This window comes from Bactrocera latifrons, unplaced genomic scaffold, assembly GCF_001853355.1.
Source record: "Bactrocera latifrons isolate USDA-ARS-PBARC rearing strain unplaced genomic scaffold, ASM185335v1 scaffold_47, whole genome shotgun sequence".
NCBI lineage: Eukaryota > Metazoa > Arthropoda > Insecta > Diptera > Tephritidae > Bactrocera > Bactrocera latifrons.
This window is the reverse complement of record NW_017537123.1, coordinates 423,539-438,572: the sequence shown is the minus strand read 5'-3', so window position 1 is coordinate 438,572 and position 15,034 is coordinate 423,539. Positions and strand designations below refer to the sequence as shown.

The 15,034-nt window shown below is 34.9% G+C and overlaps 3 protein-coding genes across 3 annotated transcripts in view; 1 reads left to right on the top strand and 2 right to left on the bottom strand.

The window, feature by feature from the left end:
• LOC108973268 (F-actin-capping protein subunit alpha) overlaps positions 1 to 1,124 on the bottom strand; it is a gene marked incomplete in the record, with an annotated part of 3,766 nt that extends 2,642 nt beyond the window's left edge. Inside the window, 2 exon segments of the mRNA XM_018940396.1 lie at positions 281 to 696; positions 1,041 to 1,124. Of these exon segments, the coding sequence (XP_018795941.1) occupies positions 281 to 525 (245 nt within the window).
• A 325-nt stretch (positions 1,125 to 1,449) lies between these two features.
• LOC108973267 (DNA repair protein complementing XP-A cells homolog) lies at positions 1,450 to 2,740 on the bottom strand. The gene is made up of 2 exons (XM_018940395.1): positions 2,319 to 2,740; positions 1,450 to 2,251 (listed from the first exon to the last, which is right to left on the bottom strand). Exons 1-2 carry the CDS (start codon positions 2,444 to 2,446, stop codon positions 1,528 to 1,530), a joined length of 852 nt encoding a protein of 283 aa, XP_018795940.1. The 5' UTR covers positions 2,447 to 2,740; the 3' UTR covers positions 1,450 to 1,527.
• A 304-nt stretch (positions 2,741 to 3,044) lies between these two features.
• Positions 3,045 to 14,444, top strand: LOC108973266 (DE-cadherin). The gene is made up of 3 exons (XM_018940394.1): positions 3,045 to 3,065; positions 4,185 to 5,035; positions 10,480 to 14,444. The coding sequence occupies exons 2-3, from the start codon at positions 4,199 to 4,201 to the stop codon at positions 14,386 to 14,388; spliced, it is 4,746 nt and encodes a 1,581-aa protein (XP_018795939.1). The 5' UTR covers positions 3,045 to 3,065; positions 4,185 to 4,198; the 3' UTR covers positions 14,389 to 14,444.
• Positions 14,445 to 15,034: the final 590 nt, after the last annotated feature.

Below are 15,034 nucleotides of genomic sequence, written 5' to 3'. Positions count from 1 at the left end.
ACTATGATCAGTAAAATTGATATTCAACTTAAAGAATACTGAAAGATCTATTAATATTAGATAATTATTATCGAATTCAAGATATCAGCCATATATTTGTTTGGACATTTTTCTATGGATCAGGTAAACAAATCATATTGTATGCATGTAAGATAAGCTAAGTAATGAACAAAATGTCACTTTGGCTATGACTCAACGTGTGTAGTAGCTGCGTGGATATATGTACATATGTTATGCACAGAGACTAAATATTTTCTGAGAAAATTCTTATTACATATACTTACCCAAATCATTATGTTCGGATATAAGTGCATTATATTCGCCACCCTCAATGTGCACCGGAGTTAATTGCTCTTTGTTGTATAGTGCGAAGGCATGGCTAGCCCCTTCTTTTAGCAACGCATCATTGTTGAGCAATTGACGTACGTCGGTGAAAACTTCGTTGAATTCACCAGGTGGCGCATGCATAATAAAGTCGGAAACAATTCGCACTTTCTCGGCGTCGCTAATTTGTGTTTGTTCCATTTGGTCAGGTAGAATTTTTCAGATTACAGATTAACTTTCCTTCGAGGTTTCTTGTTAAGATATTCACTTCTGTTAGGATTTAAGCTTTAAACACACCAACACGCCCAAATAAATAATCTGAATTATTTGAAAAGTGGTCTTGGTCAACTAACCACTGAAAAGCTATTCCGTCTAAAAAGTAAAAATCAAATTTGGAAAATTCTTGATTATTTCTCAAAAATTCACCAAGTTACTAGCCGTAGAAAAATGCATAAATATCCACCAACAACTGAGTAATAGATTTGACATTTATAAATCAATGTGTCAGATGAGAACGTCAACGCGGAGAACGTATATGAAAGAGAACGTTTATCATATTGAAAATTGCATAATTTAATTATAAATAATTTTTCCATGCATTCACAAAAATTCGCAAAATCAGATTTATATCAATTGACATAATTGCATGTAAACGTATAAATATATAAGCTAAAGGACCAGCATACATCTGTAATAACGATACATATTTCACTCACTGTTAAAATTTCTCCTTCCGAGCTGATAGTGGTGAAATCCACCAATAGAATATTCTTGACAGTTCACACGTCTATCCTCAATTGAACATTACCTGCCTTTTTGCAGTATATTGATTTTCGAGACTCGAATTCTCTGCATCAACAAGAGAATGTTCTCAATTGAAGATTCTCTGCCTTTTTGCAGTATATTGATTTTCGAGACTCGAATTCTCTACATCAACAAGAGAATGTAGAACAATTAATAATTCCACATTCTCTGCAACAAAAAATAAATAAATAAAATAGCTATCATAAAACGCAAAAGCAGTTTGGGTTACTGTTGTATGGTCGCATACAAGATTAATGTAAAGAAATAAAAATAGGTATTATTCTTTAAGTAATATATCTTAATGCAATATAAAAAATCATATTTAATAAGGAAATAAATTTTATTTAATACTTCTGTGATCATAATAAATGTTGTGCATTTTTGTAAGAAGTTGTAAATCTACATTTTCTCATAGGTTTCTGTGTAGGAGCACGTTTTGCAGGTGTGTGTATAATTATCGTCATGCTCATTGTACGTATCGGGTCCAAAATCATGTTCATGAGTCGATTTCGTCTTCTTTGTAAATAAACTGCTTCGAATTTCCATACGCAACTGTTTCATTTGTTTATTATATTTTTTCACTTTAGTTACTTCACGTTTTTCTTCACGAAGTTCATGTTGGTGGCTCAGTTCTTCCTCAGTACCCCAAACATCCATTGCACGCTTTTCAACTTGCATTAAAAGATAAAGTTTCATTTCTCCCCACCGAACATTGTGCGGGTTTTTTCGGCTTATATATCGTAATGGAGGTTCACGTTTGTCAAAATCACAGTCCTTTAACAAATATTCAGCCTTAGCTTCGGTGCGGGTAATCAATGAGTGACGCCCATCAGGGTCGCGACATTTGTCGCAGATAGCTTCGCCAAAATTGCTAAACAAATAAGATTCTACAAAAGCATCTCCACATTCCAGACATTCCTCGTAGTTGACTGGTATGTTAATTGCATCATTGGAAACCTTAACGATGTCTGTACCAGAACCTCCAGAACCATTTTCTATGGCTTCCGAAGTTACCGCTGATTTAATAACGGGTTGTTCTAACAAAAAGCCACCTCCGCTATCAATATATTTAGTGCCTTGTACTTTTATTATTGAATCTTGGTCGGTGTTTGAAGTTCCATTCCTATAGCATAGTTTTATAATAGTGCATTTGTAGGTATATTTACACTAATCTTATTCAATGAACTTACTTGTTTTGGTAAGGATATGCAACTAGTTTGGCCTGCCTGAGATGTAAAGCTTTTATGCGGTTACGTTCCATTCGTGCTTTTTCAGCTTCAGTAAAAACACGTCCTTCGGTTTGCGACATTTTACCCATCAGTACCAATAAGATTTATAATAACAATGGTGAAGCAGAGAATACAAATGTTTGATGTTCTCTGGGTGAAGTTGTTTATCGCTGCTTAGGAATGGGAAGTGTTTTAAGTTCAGTTACGACCCACATAAGATAGCTGCTAGTAAATTTATTCCCACTATTACATCAGAAGATTACAAAATCATTTGAATATTCTACAGAGGGTTTCAAATTTTATATATGTACATTTAAATAAAATTTCTTGTTGTTATTTCTACACTAACTTTAAACTATTTTCCGATATGATATTGCCTTCAATCAAAGCATTATATATACATATATACATATTTCTATCGTCAGTTCACGGTGAAATTTTTATTGTGGATTGCAGCATAAAGATGTAAATAATAAACATATCGTAAAACTATTTAATAGTTGAAGAAATAGTGGACTATTAATGTAAGCTAGAAATGTTAGATAGTTGAGTAATTCACATAAAGAAATATTTCGTTTTAATAGAGAGTACAACTTTGAGCAATCCCTGAATGAATTGGAATATAGCTGGCATCACTGGTTATGTGAATGCATTTATTTTGTTGGTGGAAGCTCATTTGTTGCTGAACGAGCGTCGAAATTGGTTGAGGTAAATTTGTGTCGCTTCTGTGGCGTGCTTGGTGTTTGTGTGACTGATTTGTGGAAGGAGTGAAGTTAATTTGAATTAAACAAAAGAAACGGTTAAAGTGCGAAATTATCCATATGGGTTCGTAATTTTGAATATTGAAATGTAGTCTGAAAAGTTCGTTTAGGCTTTTCAAAACCGGTATTCGAGTAAGACTACAAATTTGAAACATATAATGGAGTTTAGGTGAATGTGAAAATTTCGACTTCATTGGTAAAAACTTTCTGTTAAGTTGGATTCGTGAACAACTACAGTTACAGAAGTAAGAGTAACCGTTCATACACGATGTGTATTCTATTGTTTAAGTGAAACGTTGGTTGAATGTGGGAAGCGCAGCGCATATCGCATCGTAGTGTGAGTGTCAACAGTGTTCGTATTAACCACTATTTTTACCTGGAATTACCTGTTTCAAGTAAATGTATGTAATAGAGGCATGCTGGAAGTTATAGAACAAAGCGAACATGAAAAACGAGTTTACCAAAAAAACAAAAAGCATCAGCGGAGAGAGACCACTTGAAAATATCTAAGTTTTGTGTATTTACAAATAGCAAAAATGGTATTAAACATAAATAAAATACATCAGTGAATTAAATATAAAAAAAATACATGTATTTTCGTGTGCCTTATTAAACCGCTTTTCATATTTATTGAAAGCGCAGTTTTCATAAGATCACAACAGTGTTATGTGCGACGACATCAGGATTAGTGAGAATATGTACATAAATACAATAGTTTGAATTTGAATATATCCGCGATTATGAAACGTACAAACGATACCTGTTTCAAATTAATGTTCAAATATATTAAGCAATACTAAGTTCGATGAAATATTTGTCGAAGAGAATTTAATTGGTGCTTGAGTAAATAACAAAGGCGCCGTGATCGTACACAGATAAGAAAGGTGAATGAATATTTAATACTGGGTGACTCACACGCCCTGGATAGATTACCTTAAAATTGTGTGCCTTAACGAAAAAAGTATTTAGCAATAACCAATGACAACCAAATTTTATTAAAAAGTTTGAAGAAATAGTTATTTTAAATATCTATAACATAATTTTAATTTTTTTTGGGTGCATAAAGTGTAATGCTACGAAATGTCTCCACAACTACACTTAGAAACACAAGTTTACCAACTACATCATCGGCAATATCACCAGCGAGCAAAAAAGCATTTATGTCGAAAACTGCACAAGTATCACACATTACTTTTTGTGTTAGCTTTAGTAAATCTACATTCAGCCACTTCAGTTTGTGGCTATTCCAGCGCGTCAAACTCTCTCTCAAGTCACAGAGATGACCCATTTTTCGTGTTTTACATTCCATCCAATTTGCAAAAAGATGAACAAAGTTCAAATCAGTTTTCCTCACAGATGATTGGAGGAAATTCTTTTATCAGACAAAGGCGTTCACCCAACCCTTCCCCTGATTCCGTTAGCTCACTGTATTCGGCTTTACCTGTAGCGCGTACAGGGAATTCTGCCATATATTTTGGTATGTCTTCGTCGTCCACGATGACACACGAAAGCAGTGTTAAGCATTATTCGGATAATCGTAAACCAGCTTTTAAAAATTGTGCTAATTACAAACCGTCCGTCAGGGAAGAGGAACCTGAAAATACTTTTGTTATAATGGTGCAAGCAGAAGATCCTGACTTTGATCAAGAAATCAAATATAGTCTTGTTCAGTCGGCTACAGAGCGATCAAAGTTTCACATTGACCCCAAATCGGGGGTAATTGTAACAACACACCGATTTGATCGCGATGAGCCGACATACGAAAAAATGGTGTATGTAACAGTGCAGGCGACTGACAATGGCAATCCCACATTAGATGATGTTTGCACATTTAAAGTGATTATTGAAGATGTAAATGACAATGCTCCAGTTTTTAATAAGGCGCGTTACGACGAGTCTATTTCGGAAGATAAACAGGTGAGTTCTCTTAAATACATATACCTACATATACATATATGTGTTTTCATATCCAGGGTGGCTGATGAATTTTGCTACATTAGGAAACTCTAATAATTTTTTTTCCAGTGCCTGGAACTAATTTTTCTTTTATTCAGATTACAGCTCATTCAATTTTATTAAATATAGCTTAATTAGTTTTAAAAATAATGGAATTTAAATTCCCCCCCTGCTCGTTGATGCATGTGCGGCATCTTACCAAAAAGATGTTCATTGCTGCTTGGAGAGTTGAGACAGGAATAGCCGCAATTGTTTCTCGAATGGATTGCCTTAGTTCATTCAAATTTGTTGGTTTTCCTTTGTAGACTTCCTTTTTGCAATAACCCCACAAGAAAAACTCAGGTGCAGTAAGCGACCTGGGCGACCTGGTTGGCCAACGGAATGTGGAGTTTCTGGATATTAGCTTATTGGGAAATTTTCGTCGCAATTCTGTCATAACAGGTTGGGGTATGTGAGGAGCTGCACCATCTTGCTGAAACCACACAGAGTTGAAAGAAATTCTCATTCGGCGTAATTCTGGATAGAAAAACTCTATCAACATGCTCAAGTAACGGTCTCCAGTAACCGTAACGGTGTGACCGTTTTCTTCGAAGAAGTAGGGCCCGACAATGCAGCGTGATGGAACTGCACACCACATTATGACACGAAGTGGATGCAATTCCGACTCATGGAGTATCTGTGGGTTGGAAGCACTCCATATTCGACAATTTTGTTTTTTTATGTTACAGTTCAAATAGAAATGGGCCTCGTCAGACATGAAAATACAGTTCAACATGTTCCCATCCTCTTCCACCATTTGAAGCATCTTCTGGCAAAATTCCAGGCGAGTCGGCAAGTCTGCAGCGTTCAGTTTGTTGGATATTTGAATTATATATGGGAATAAGTCCAAATCTTTGTGCATAATTGACTGTAATGACTATCTGCTTACACCCATTTGAGCATTTGAACTGAAGGGTTTCGATGGTAAGGTCTTCTGTTGAGTGTCCCATGCTCGGCATAATTGTTTACAAGTCTCATTATGGTCCATCTGCTCGGAGGATTGCCGCCAGGCGTGCGCCTATACTCTCTTTGAATCGAAACTACGGACTCCAGTGCGTGATAGTGGCGGACAATCCAAATTCTTGTATCAGTGTCCCAGTTATCCATTTTTGTTAAATGTAAAAGTCAATCTGCAAAATAAAGAAAAATTAACCAGATTCATTAAATAGAAAAAAGTTATTTAATTTTTTTTTTTGGTAGCGGCTTTCATCACCCACCCTGTATGTATGTATAACCAATTTAGTGTTGAGAAAACATAGTTGCTTGCTCTTACGAAGGTATTAGGCGTTAAATATGCGGACCCTGGATTACTGCTATTTAACTTGATAATACGGTCGTGTGTAACAAAAGTTTAATTGTGACTTAATGTTTTGCTCAATTCTGAATGCCGTAAAAAAAAAAATCATACATCAGCACATCACCAAATACCCTTTCTACATTTTATTTATATTAAATTGATTCCAAATAGTTTTCAGTCGTAATATAAAGTTTTCTTAAAATGACTTCAAAGGTCCAAAATGTAGGTTGTTTTTGATAATTTTCTTTCACAATTCCGATTTCTTCGGCGCCCCGATCTGAAGGTACCGTTGGAAAGAGGAAGTCCTTCTGATTAATAGGTTATAGGTACCGCAAACGCTTAGTTTAAGAAATATTCGACCTTAAAGTTCAAAACATCGCAAAATTCGAACATTTCAAGAAGCTATTGCACCACATTTAACACACTTTAATCACATTTTTCTCTTCTAATTAGTTAGTTAGTAATTAGTTAAAGTATAAACTTGTAAATAAATCCATATTTTACACTTTTAGCAGGTTTTTTACCAAAAAAATCTTTATTTTAAAAATTACATTTTACACTCGTTTGAACCTCATTTGTTTACCAAAAATTAGGACGAAATGGAGCGCTGTTTTGTGATGATCAGGCAATTCGCTGAAATTCCTCTTTTTCGCAAAATTTCCTCTATTCATGCATATGGACATTTTCTTTTTTAATTTTATTAAGCAAATAAGTCATATTATATACATGTATTAGTAATATTATATAATAATATTACGTAATAAAGTGTAAAATATATTAGTACAGAAAATTAAAATTTTCGTTCAATATGAGTGCATGGTAACCAACAAATATAACCACTTTATAACAAAAACTCAATATAAATATTTTTTTATTTTTAACGCAGAAAGGAATACTACGCGAAAGTACTTCAGGCTCCCGGGTATTCGCTCGGCCAGGGTTATTTTTTTTAAAGCGCGGCCGTAGGAACCCAACGCAGAAAGGAGTACTACACGAAAGTACTTCTGTCCCCCCGGGTATTCGCTCGGCCAGGGTTATTTTTTTTAAAGCGCGGCCGAAGGCCGCCAACACAGAAAGGAGTACTACGCGAAAGTACCTCAGTCACCCCGGGTATTCGCTCATCGCGATATGATATAAATTTTATAATATTATCATAGAGTTTTAGTTATTTGTGTTTATTAAATATAAATCACATATTATACATATACATATGTAGATGGAAAAAGTGTTCACAACTCAACTTAAAAAATGTTGGAAAGTAGTTTTTATTGTAATTAATATAGAAAAAAGAATCACGCAAAAAAACAAACAAAGAAAAATCGTTAAGGTATTTGGTGTTTAAGATGAGGCAACGCTCGTTTTCCTCCTAATTGTAAACAATCTAACCTTTGTAGTGACGAGTGAGATAAGAGATTTTTAAATTAATAAATTTTTGGTAAAATATTACAAAATAAAATTGAAATTTGAACTTATTTCAATGTTTAGAGTGTATATTTAAATATACAGAATGAAAAACGCGAATAAATTTAGTGAAAGATAGAGAAATCCCATGTGTTATTATGTAAATTTTTGAACTTTTAATTGTGAAAATTTAAAAAAATATAAGTTATTTTTACATAATTTTTCAATATTCCTCCTCTGGAGAAGCTCCCCTATCCGCACATATCCCATTTATATGGAAATTCGTTTTTTTACCCCTCCGCCAAAGTCAGGGGCGTTGCACACCATTTGGTGTGAGATTACATGAAAGAAGTTATTTCATTAAAATTTTGCACAATTAATGTCCGCTAGATATGTAGACACAAAATAACCGAATAACGGTAACGGTGTCATCAACTTCATTTCGAAAAAAGTACGGAGCAATGATTCCACCAGACTAAAAACCACACCAAACTGTCAATTTAGGTGTATGTAATGGTTGTTATGAATAATTTGTGGATTTTTTTCGCAAAGTTATGTTAATTTACCGCACCACTGAAATGAAAGTGAGCCTCATCGGAAAAAATTATTTTCTTAATAAATCTTTATCGTGTTCAGGTGGCTCCAAGGAAAAATTAGCAAATTCGCGACGTTTACGGTGACCTGATGCAAGCCCAAATCATTTCAGAAAATCTGCCATGTTGTGGTTTGAGACAGTCCCAATTCTTGATAACATCTTAGAATCGACAAATTACAGTCTTCAGCAACACTTGCCTGAACTACTATTTTTATTTTTTGGACACTGGAACATTATATAAAGAAAATCTTCGCTCGAAGTCTTTAACAATTCGACGAATAGGGAGAACCGGTAGACGATTATTATGACCATAAAATGGCAAAAACGTACGAAAATTTTAATATGAGAACAATTATTTTGATAATAAAATTTAATAGTTTTTAAACATTGTTCTTGTGTATATCTTTCCATGATAAAATGGTTAACATTATTGATTGCAACGAAAAAATCCATACCATCCCGATTGGAAACCCCGATATAATATACGCCAAATATGTGGATCCCGTTATAACGACTGTCGGGTCTAAATAACCGAATGGAGCCACGTTTTTAAACGGCCAAGGACTGTCAACTCGAACAGTCTTGAAATTCGGGAAGAGTATTTTTGGGTTGACAGCATGCCCTTGTGCCAAAAAATGAGTCAATACTTCCCTTTGTCCACATATACCTAATATAAAGATTTCCCAACTTCCGGTTGACTCTATACCGCACCTATCGGACCATATATAAGAAATCTTATAGAAATTAAAATGGATGAAATGAGAGCAAACCTTTCCATAGTTTAATATAGATATTCGGTTACATCCCTTACTTACATGTTTTGAATTGCTTTTTAATTAAAACACATACAACTTTTAGTATTTCTTTTCTTTAAAATTGGTATAAAAAAATTGTTATTTTCAATGCTTTAAATAATGCTTTTCTTTTACATCTTTGTTACATTTTATATATATTGTTAATGTATATATATATTTTTTTTTAATATTTCTTAATAATTTTCTATTACTAATTTCGTGAAATTCGTGATAAGTTTTAAAAAACATGGCCTTGTCTCTTGATTTAAGACATCATTATGCTGTAGCAAACATCTGTTATTAAAATATTATTATTTTACATCAATCTACAATTTATTATTGCAATCATTTATTATTGTATCGTTAAATTCTGACTAATATCTGTCTTTTATTATTTTCGTTTTTTTAATACTACTGCACTGAAAAGTCACTGCCTAAAATGTTGGCAAAACTTTAATATACATATGTCCCGTTAAATGTTCTTAATAAGACATATTTCATTGAAATGCATTTAAAGTTGATCTTTTTTTTTTTTAATATAGGGGTTGCATTAGTTTTTTTCCAATACTGTATATACACAGGTACATAAATAGGCATAATACACAGTAACATTTGCTTTGAGCTTACTTAGACATGTAGGCTGCTTTTCTACCAGGTATTTTGTATTCTTGTAAGCATTCCAGTTCCAAAGTTCAATGCACCAGCCAACACCTTGAGCAATGAGTGCTAAATTCTTTTAGTACATGGAAACCTTCTGCATCTCAGTTTCATTGCGCAATGTCGCAGAAAAATATGTGCTGAGTCTTGTCATTGTAATTTTTACTCTAATTATTTGTGTTAATGAAGCTTGAAGGCATCTTGAACTTGAAGTGCATAATCACAAAAGAAATTAGCTGAGATGTGTGTCTATTATTTAATTTGGGCGCATCTAAAGGAAAGTATTAAATAAATTACACAATTTTGTATGCCAAAATTCATTAAAAATTTATTTAACAGTGCCAATAATTAACCTTTTAACTTATATTTAACGTTTCCTTTGTGAGTGTTTCACGTATTGTTTGGCTATCCAATGCAGTTGGTGGTCATTTCCACACTTAAGTCGATACCAAATTGTAAAAGTTAGAATAGAAGCAAACTTTTATTCATATGTATATGTACATATATACAATATATGTTATAGACTGACTAGTTGAGAAAATCTATTATTTTTATGATCATAAAATTATACATTTGGATATCCTTACTTGAATTTTGGTTTTCTGTTTTGTTCTCTTTGCAGCCTGATGCAATTGTAATGCGCATCTCAGCCAGTGATTTGGATGATGGCAATAACAGTATTATCGAATATGAAATCCTACCTGTTCGTGATCATTTGTACTTTAAAATCGATAAAGCAGCCGGAATTATTTATCTAAACCGTCCAATTGATAAGCGTCCTGGACAATATTATACAATTACTGTTAGTGCGTATAATCCAAGTAGTCCAATAAGTCCAGATTCCAAACAAGAATCACAAATTGAAGTTCGTATTCGTGTTGTTGAATCGTCGAAGAAGCCACCATCGTTTGTTGATCCCATCGAAGATCCTATATATTTGAAAGAGGACTATATGAACTATTCCACGCCCATCGCAACTTTGCGAGCCGTTTCTAATGTACCCGATAAACCAGAAGTTATATTTGAATTAGTTACCGGTCGTACAGAGCAAACGAATAGTAAAAAGACATTTGTGTTCAATCAAACTGGTACTACCGTTACGATTGGTTTAGGCAAACTGCTCGATTATGAATCGGTAACGGAATACACACTAACGATGATTGCGCGCAATACATACGATTTAGTTGCAGAGCATGTTATTAAAGTTAAGGTTGTCGATGTAAATGATAACATACCATATTTTACGGAAGTAAACAAAGGTACATTGCTTGAGAATGAACTACCCGGGACACCTGTAATGCAGGTACGTGCTTTCGATATGGATGGTACAGAAGCAAATAATATTGTGTCTTTTGAGTTGGCGGATAACCGAGAGTATTTCAAAATTGATCCCCATACTGGTAATATAACGGCGCTGACCACATTCGATCGTGAGGAGCGTGATTTTTACAATGTTAAAGTTATCGCAAGTGATAATTCACCTTCTAGTTTGTATAACAACGGTGAACCAAATCGAGGGCAACAGGTTTTTCGCATTGAAATAGCGGACAAAAACGATCATAAGCCACATTTTCAGTTAGCCGAATATGTGCATGACAGTTTACCCGAAGATGCCAACATAAATTTTATGGTGATCGAGGTAGAAGCTGTTGACGAAGATAATACAGCACAAATTGTATACACAATCGAAAGTGGAAATGTTGGAAATGCTTTCAAAATTGAAAAAAAGACAGGCCAAATAACAGTGAATCAGCGACTTGATTACGAAAATATCACCGAATATGTGCTAAAAATTCGTGCGTTTGATGGGATATATGATGACTATGCCACTGTAAAAATAAAAATAGCAAACGTCAACGATAATCCTCCAGATTTTAAGGAGAAATATTCGAAAACCATACAAGAAGAAATGGTTTTTGACTATTGTATATTGAATATTGAAGCCTATGATCCGGATATAAAGGATCGTACAGCAGATCAACATATCAAATATTCAGTGGTTAAGGAGGAACAGAAAAAGATGATAACCATAGATAATGATGGATGCTTAAAACTAATACAACCGTTAGACCGTGACCCTCCTGATGGCCATAAGAGTTGGCAGGTGTTAATCGCGGCAGTGGATGAAGATGGTCAGGGCTTAAAATCTGTTACACATTTGATCATCAATCTGCAGGATATTAACGATAATGCGCCCTTTTTGGTGAATACAATGCCTGTAATTTGGCAAGAGAATCGTAATCCTGGGCAAGTTGTGCAATTACAGGCAAATGATTATGACGAACCACAGAATGGACCGCCATATACGTTCGGCATCGATAGTGAGGCATCCGCAGATATTAAGACCAAGTTTAGCATCGATAACGATTACCTATTCGCAAATGTACAATTCGATCGGGAAGAACAAAAAGAGTATTATATACCTATAAGAATAAGCGATTCCGGAAAACCAAAACAAAGCAAAGTAAGCATTTTGCATTTGATTATAGGTGACGACAATGACAATGCTATGTCAGAGGGTTCTTCGCGTATTTTCATTTACAACTATAAAGGTGAGGCGCCTGACACCGATGTGGGTCGTGTTTTTGTTGACGACCCTGATGATTGGGATCTTGATGACAAAGAGTTTCGTTGGAAAAATGGCTTTCCCCATGATAATTTTCGTTTAAATCCAAACACTGGCATGATAACAATGCTCGAGCGAACACAAGAGGGTGAATATCTGCTTGAGTTTGTTGTTACTGAGGAATCTACCTTTATACCACGTCATTCGGTAGATGCTGATGTTACTGTTATTGTACGTGAACTGCCTGAAGAAGCTGTAGACAAAAGTGGCAGTATTCGTTTTTACAACATTACCAAGGAGAGTTTTATCAGTGTGCCACGCGACGCTCAAGCCGACGATTCACTTTCAATAAAAGATCGCCTACAATATTCACTTGCAAAACTATTCAATACTTCCGTTACAAATGTAGATGTCTTCACGGTATTGCAAAATACCAATAACACATTGGATGTTCGTTATTCAGCACATGGTTCACCGTATTATGCACCAGAAAAATTGAATGGCATTGTGGCGCAGAACCAACAAAAACTCGAGAACGAGTTGGGCTTGCAAATGTTAATGGTTAATATTGACGAATGTCTTATTGAAAAGTACAAATGCGAATCATCGTGCATGAACACGCTGCATAAATCGAATATTCCTTATATGATATATTCAAATACTTCGTCGTTTGTTGGCGTGACTGCCTTTATTGAATGGCACTGCGTTTGTGAGGCAAGAATAAGCACTTACTGTCTCAATGGTGGAACTCCGCGCATTGGAGAGAATGACATGTGCGATTGCATAGACGGTTTTACCGGACCTCACTGTGAATTAGTATCGGTTGGGTTCTATGGTAATGGCTATGCATTTTACGAGCCCATATCGCCGTGCGAAAACACTAAAATCAGCCTCGAGGTAGCGCCGCAAACTGATCAGGGTCTAATTATGTATCTTGGGCCGCTAAATTATAATCCTTTGTTGCCACTATCTGACTTCTTGTCACTAGAGTTGATAAAGGGTTATCCCACACTTACTGTAGACTATGGTTCAGGTGCCATTCGTATTGAGCATCGGCACATTCAGTTACAGGTTGGTAAATCTTATCAGTTGGACATTATATTACAACGAACCAGTATTGAAATGATAGTCGACAATTGCCGGCTATCAACTTGTATCAGTTTGGGAGCGCCGCAAGGTCCCAATGAGTTTTTAAATGTTAATTCGCCATTGCAACTTGGTGGCACACCAGTGGATCTCTTGCAGCTAGGTGCAAAACTGAACTGGACATATACGCCGAGCCGTCAAGGTTTCTTCGGTTGCATACGTAACTTGACGATCAATAATCATACATACAATTTGGGAGCGCCTGCAATATCACGTAGTATCGATTCCGGTTGTCAGCGCGCAGTTGCTGTGGCCGTTAGTTTCGGCATTGATCGCAACTTTATCATTGCTATTGTGGCATGCATACTTCTTCTGCTGATTATTTTATTGGCTGTGGTAGTACAGAAGAAGCAAAAGAATGGTTGGCATGAAAAGGATATTGACGATATAAGAGAAACAATAATCAATTACGAAGATGAGGGCGGTGGTGAGCGAGATACTGACTATGATCTTAACGTGTTGCGCTCGCAACCTTTCTACGAAGAGAAGCTGTACAAAGATCCGCATACCTTACAATCACTGAAAGATCCAAATAATGAAATACCCGATATTGGCGGCTTTTTGGGGGATAAAAAAGAGAATTGTGACCGGGAAGCCGGCACGTATCCGGTGGATGATGTGCGGAACTACGCGTACGAAGGTGATGGTAACTCGGATGGCAGTCTTTCTAGTCTAGCCTCCTGCACTGATGATGGCGATCTCAATTTTGATTATTTATCGAATTTCGGGCCGCGATTCCGTAAATTGGCCGATATGTATGGCGAAGAACCATCCGACACAGATTCAAATGTAGATGATGAACAAGGTTGGCGTATATAAAGCTGGATTATAGACTTCCATTGACATTTCATACCGAATGTAAAAGACTTTAAAATTAAGACCATAGCTAATGGTATAGTAAATGTATTGTATGGATTTAAATCCATAAATGTGTACAATTTTACACAAATCATACACAAATACATACGCAAATGTAAATTGGCGCTTGTCTTAATATACATAAATTTTTAAATTATTTTTTCATCAGTAATTCAATATGAAATAGTAATGTACATAATTATAAGTAAAAACATATTGTAGAAAAAAGTGTTTGCACATACATTCACAAAATAACTGAACAAATATTTATATTAAATAGTTTTTTTTTTAGAAACACATTGACAATCTCAAATATAGCGAGTGTAGTATCTAGGAAGGAGTGCGATATCCATAATAAATACACATCGTATAAAATGAAACAAATATTGTGTTATTTGAAAGGAATAAACACAAGTAAAGCATTTAGATATCAGTATAATTTTTGTAACTTATTTCTGGTTCCATTTATTTTATATCGTACGAAGAAGTCTTCAATTATATACTAAAATAATTCAAATTTTAAAGGAATGGCTGCAAACTGAAACCGAAATCGTACCACATATCTTTTCTAGATATGTAGTTAAACACTAAAATACATTAAGGGTCA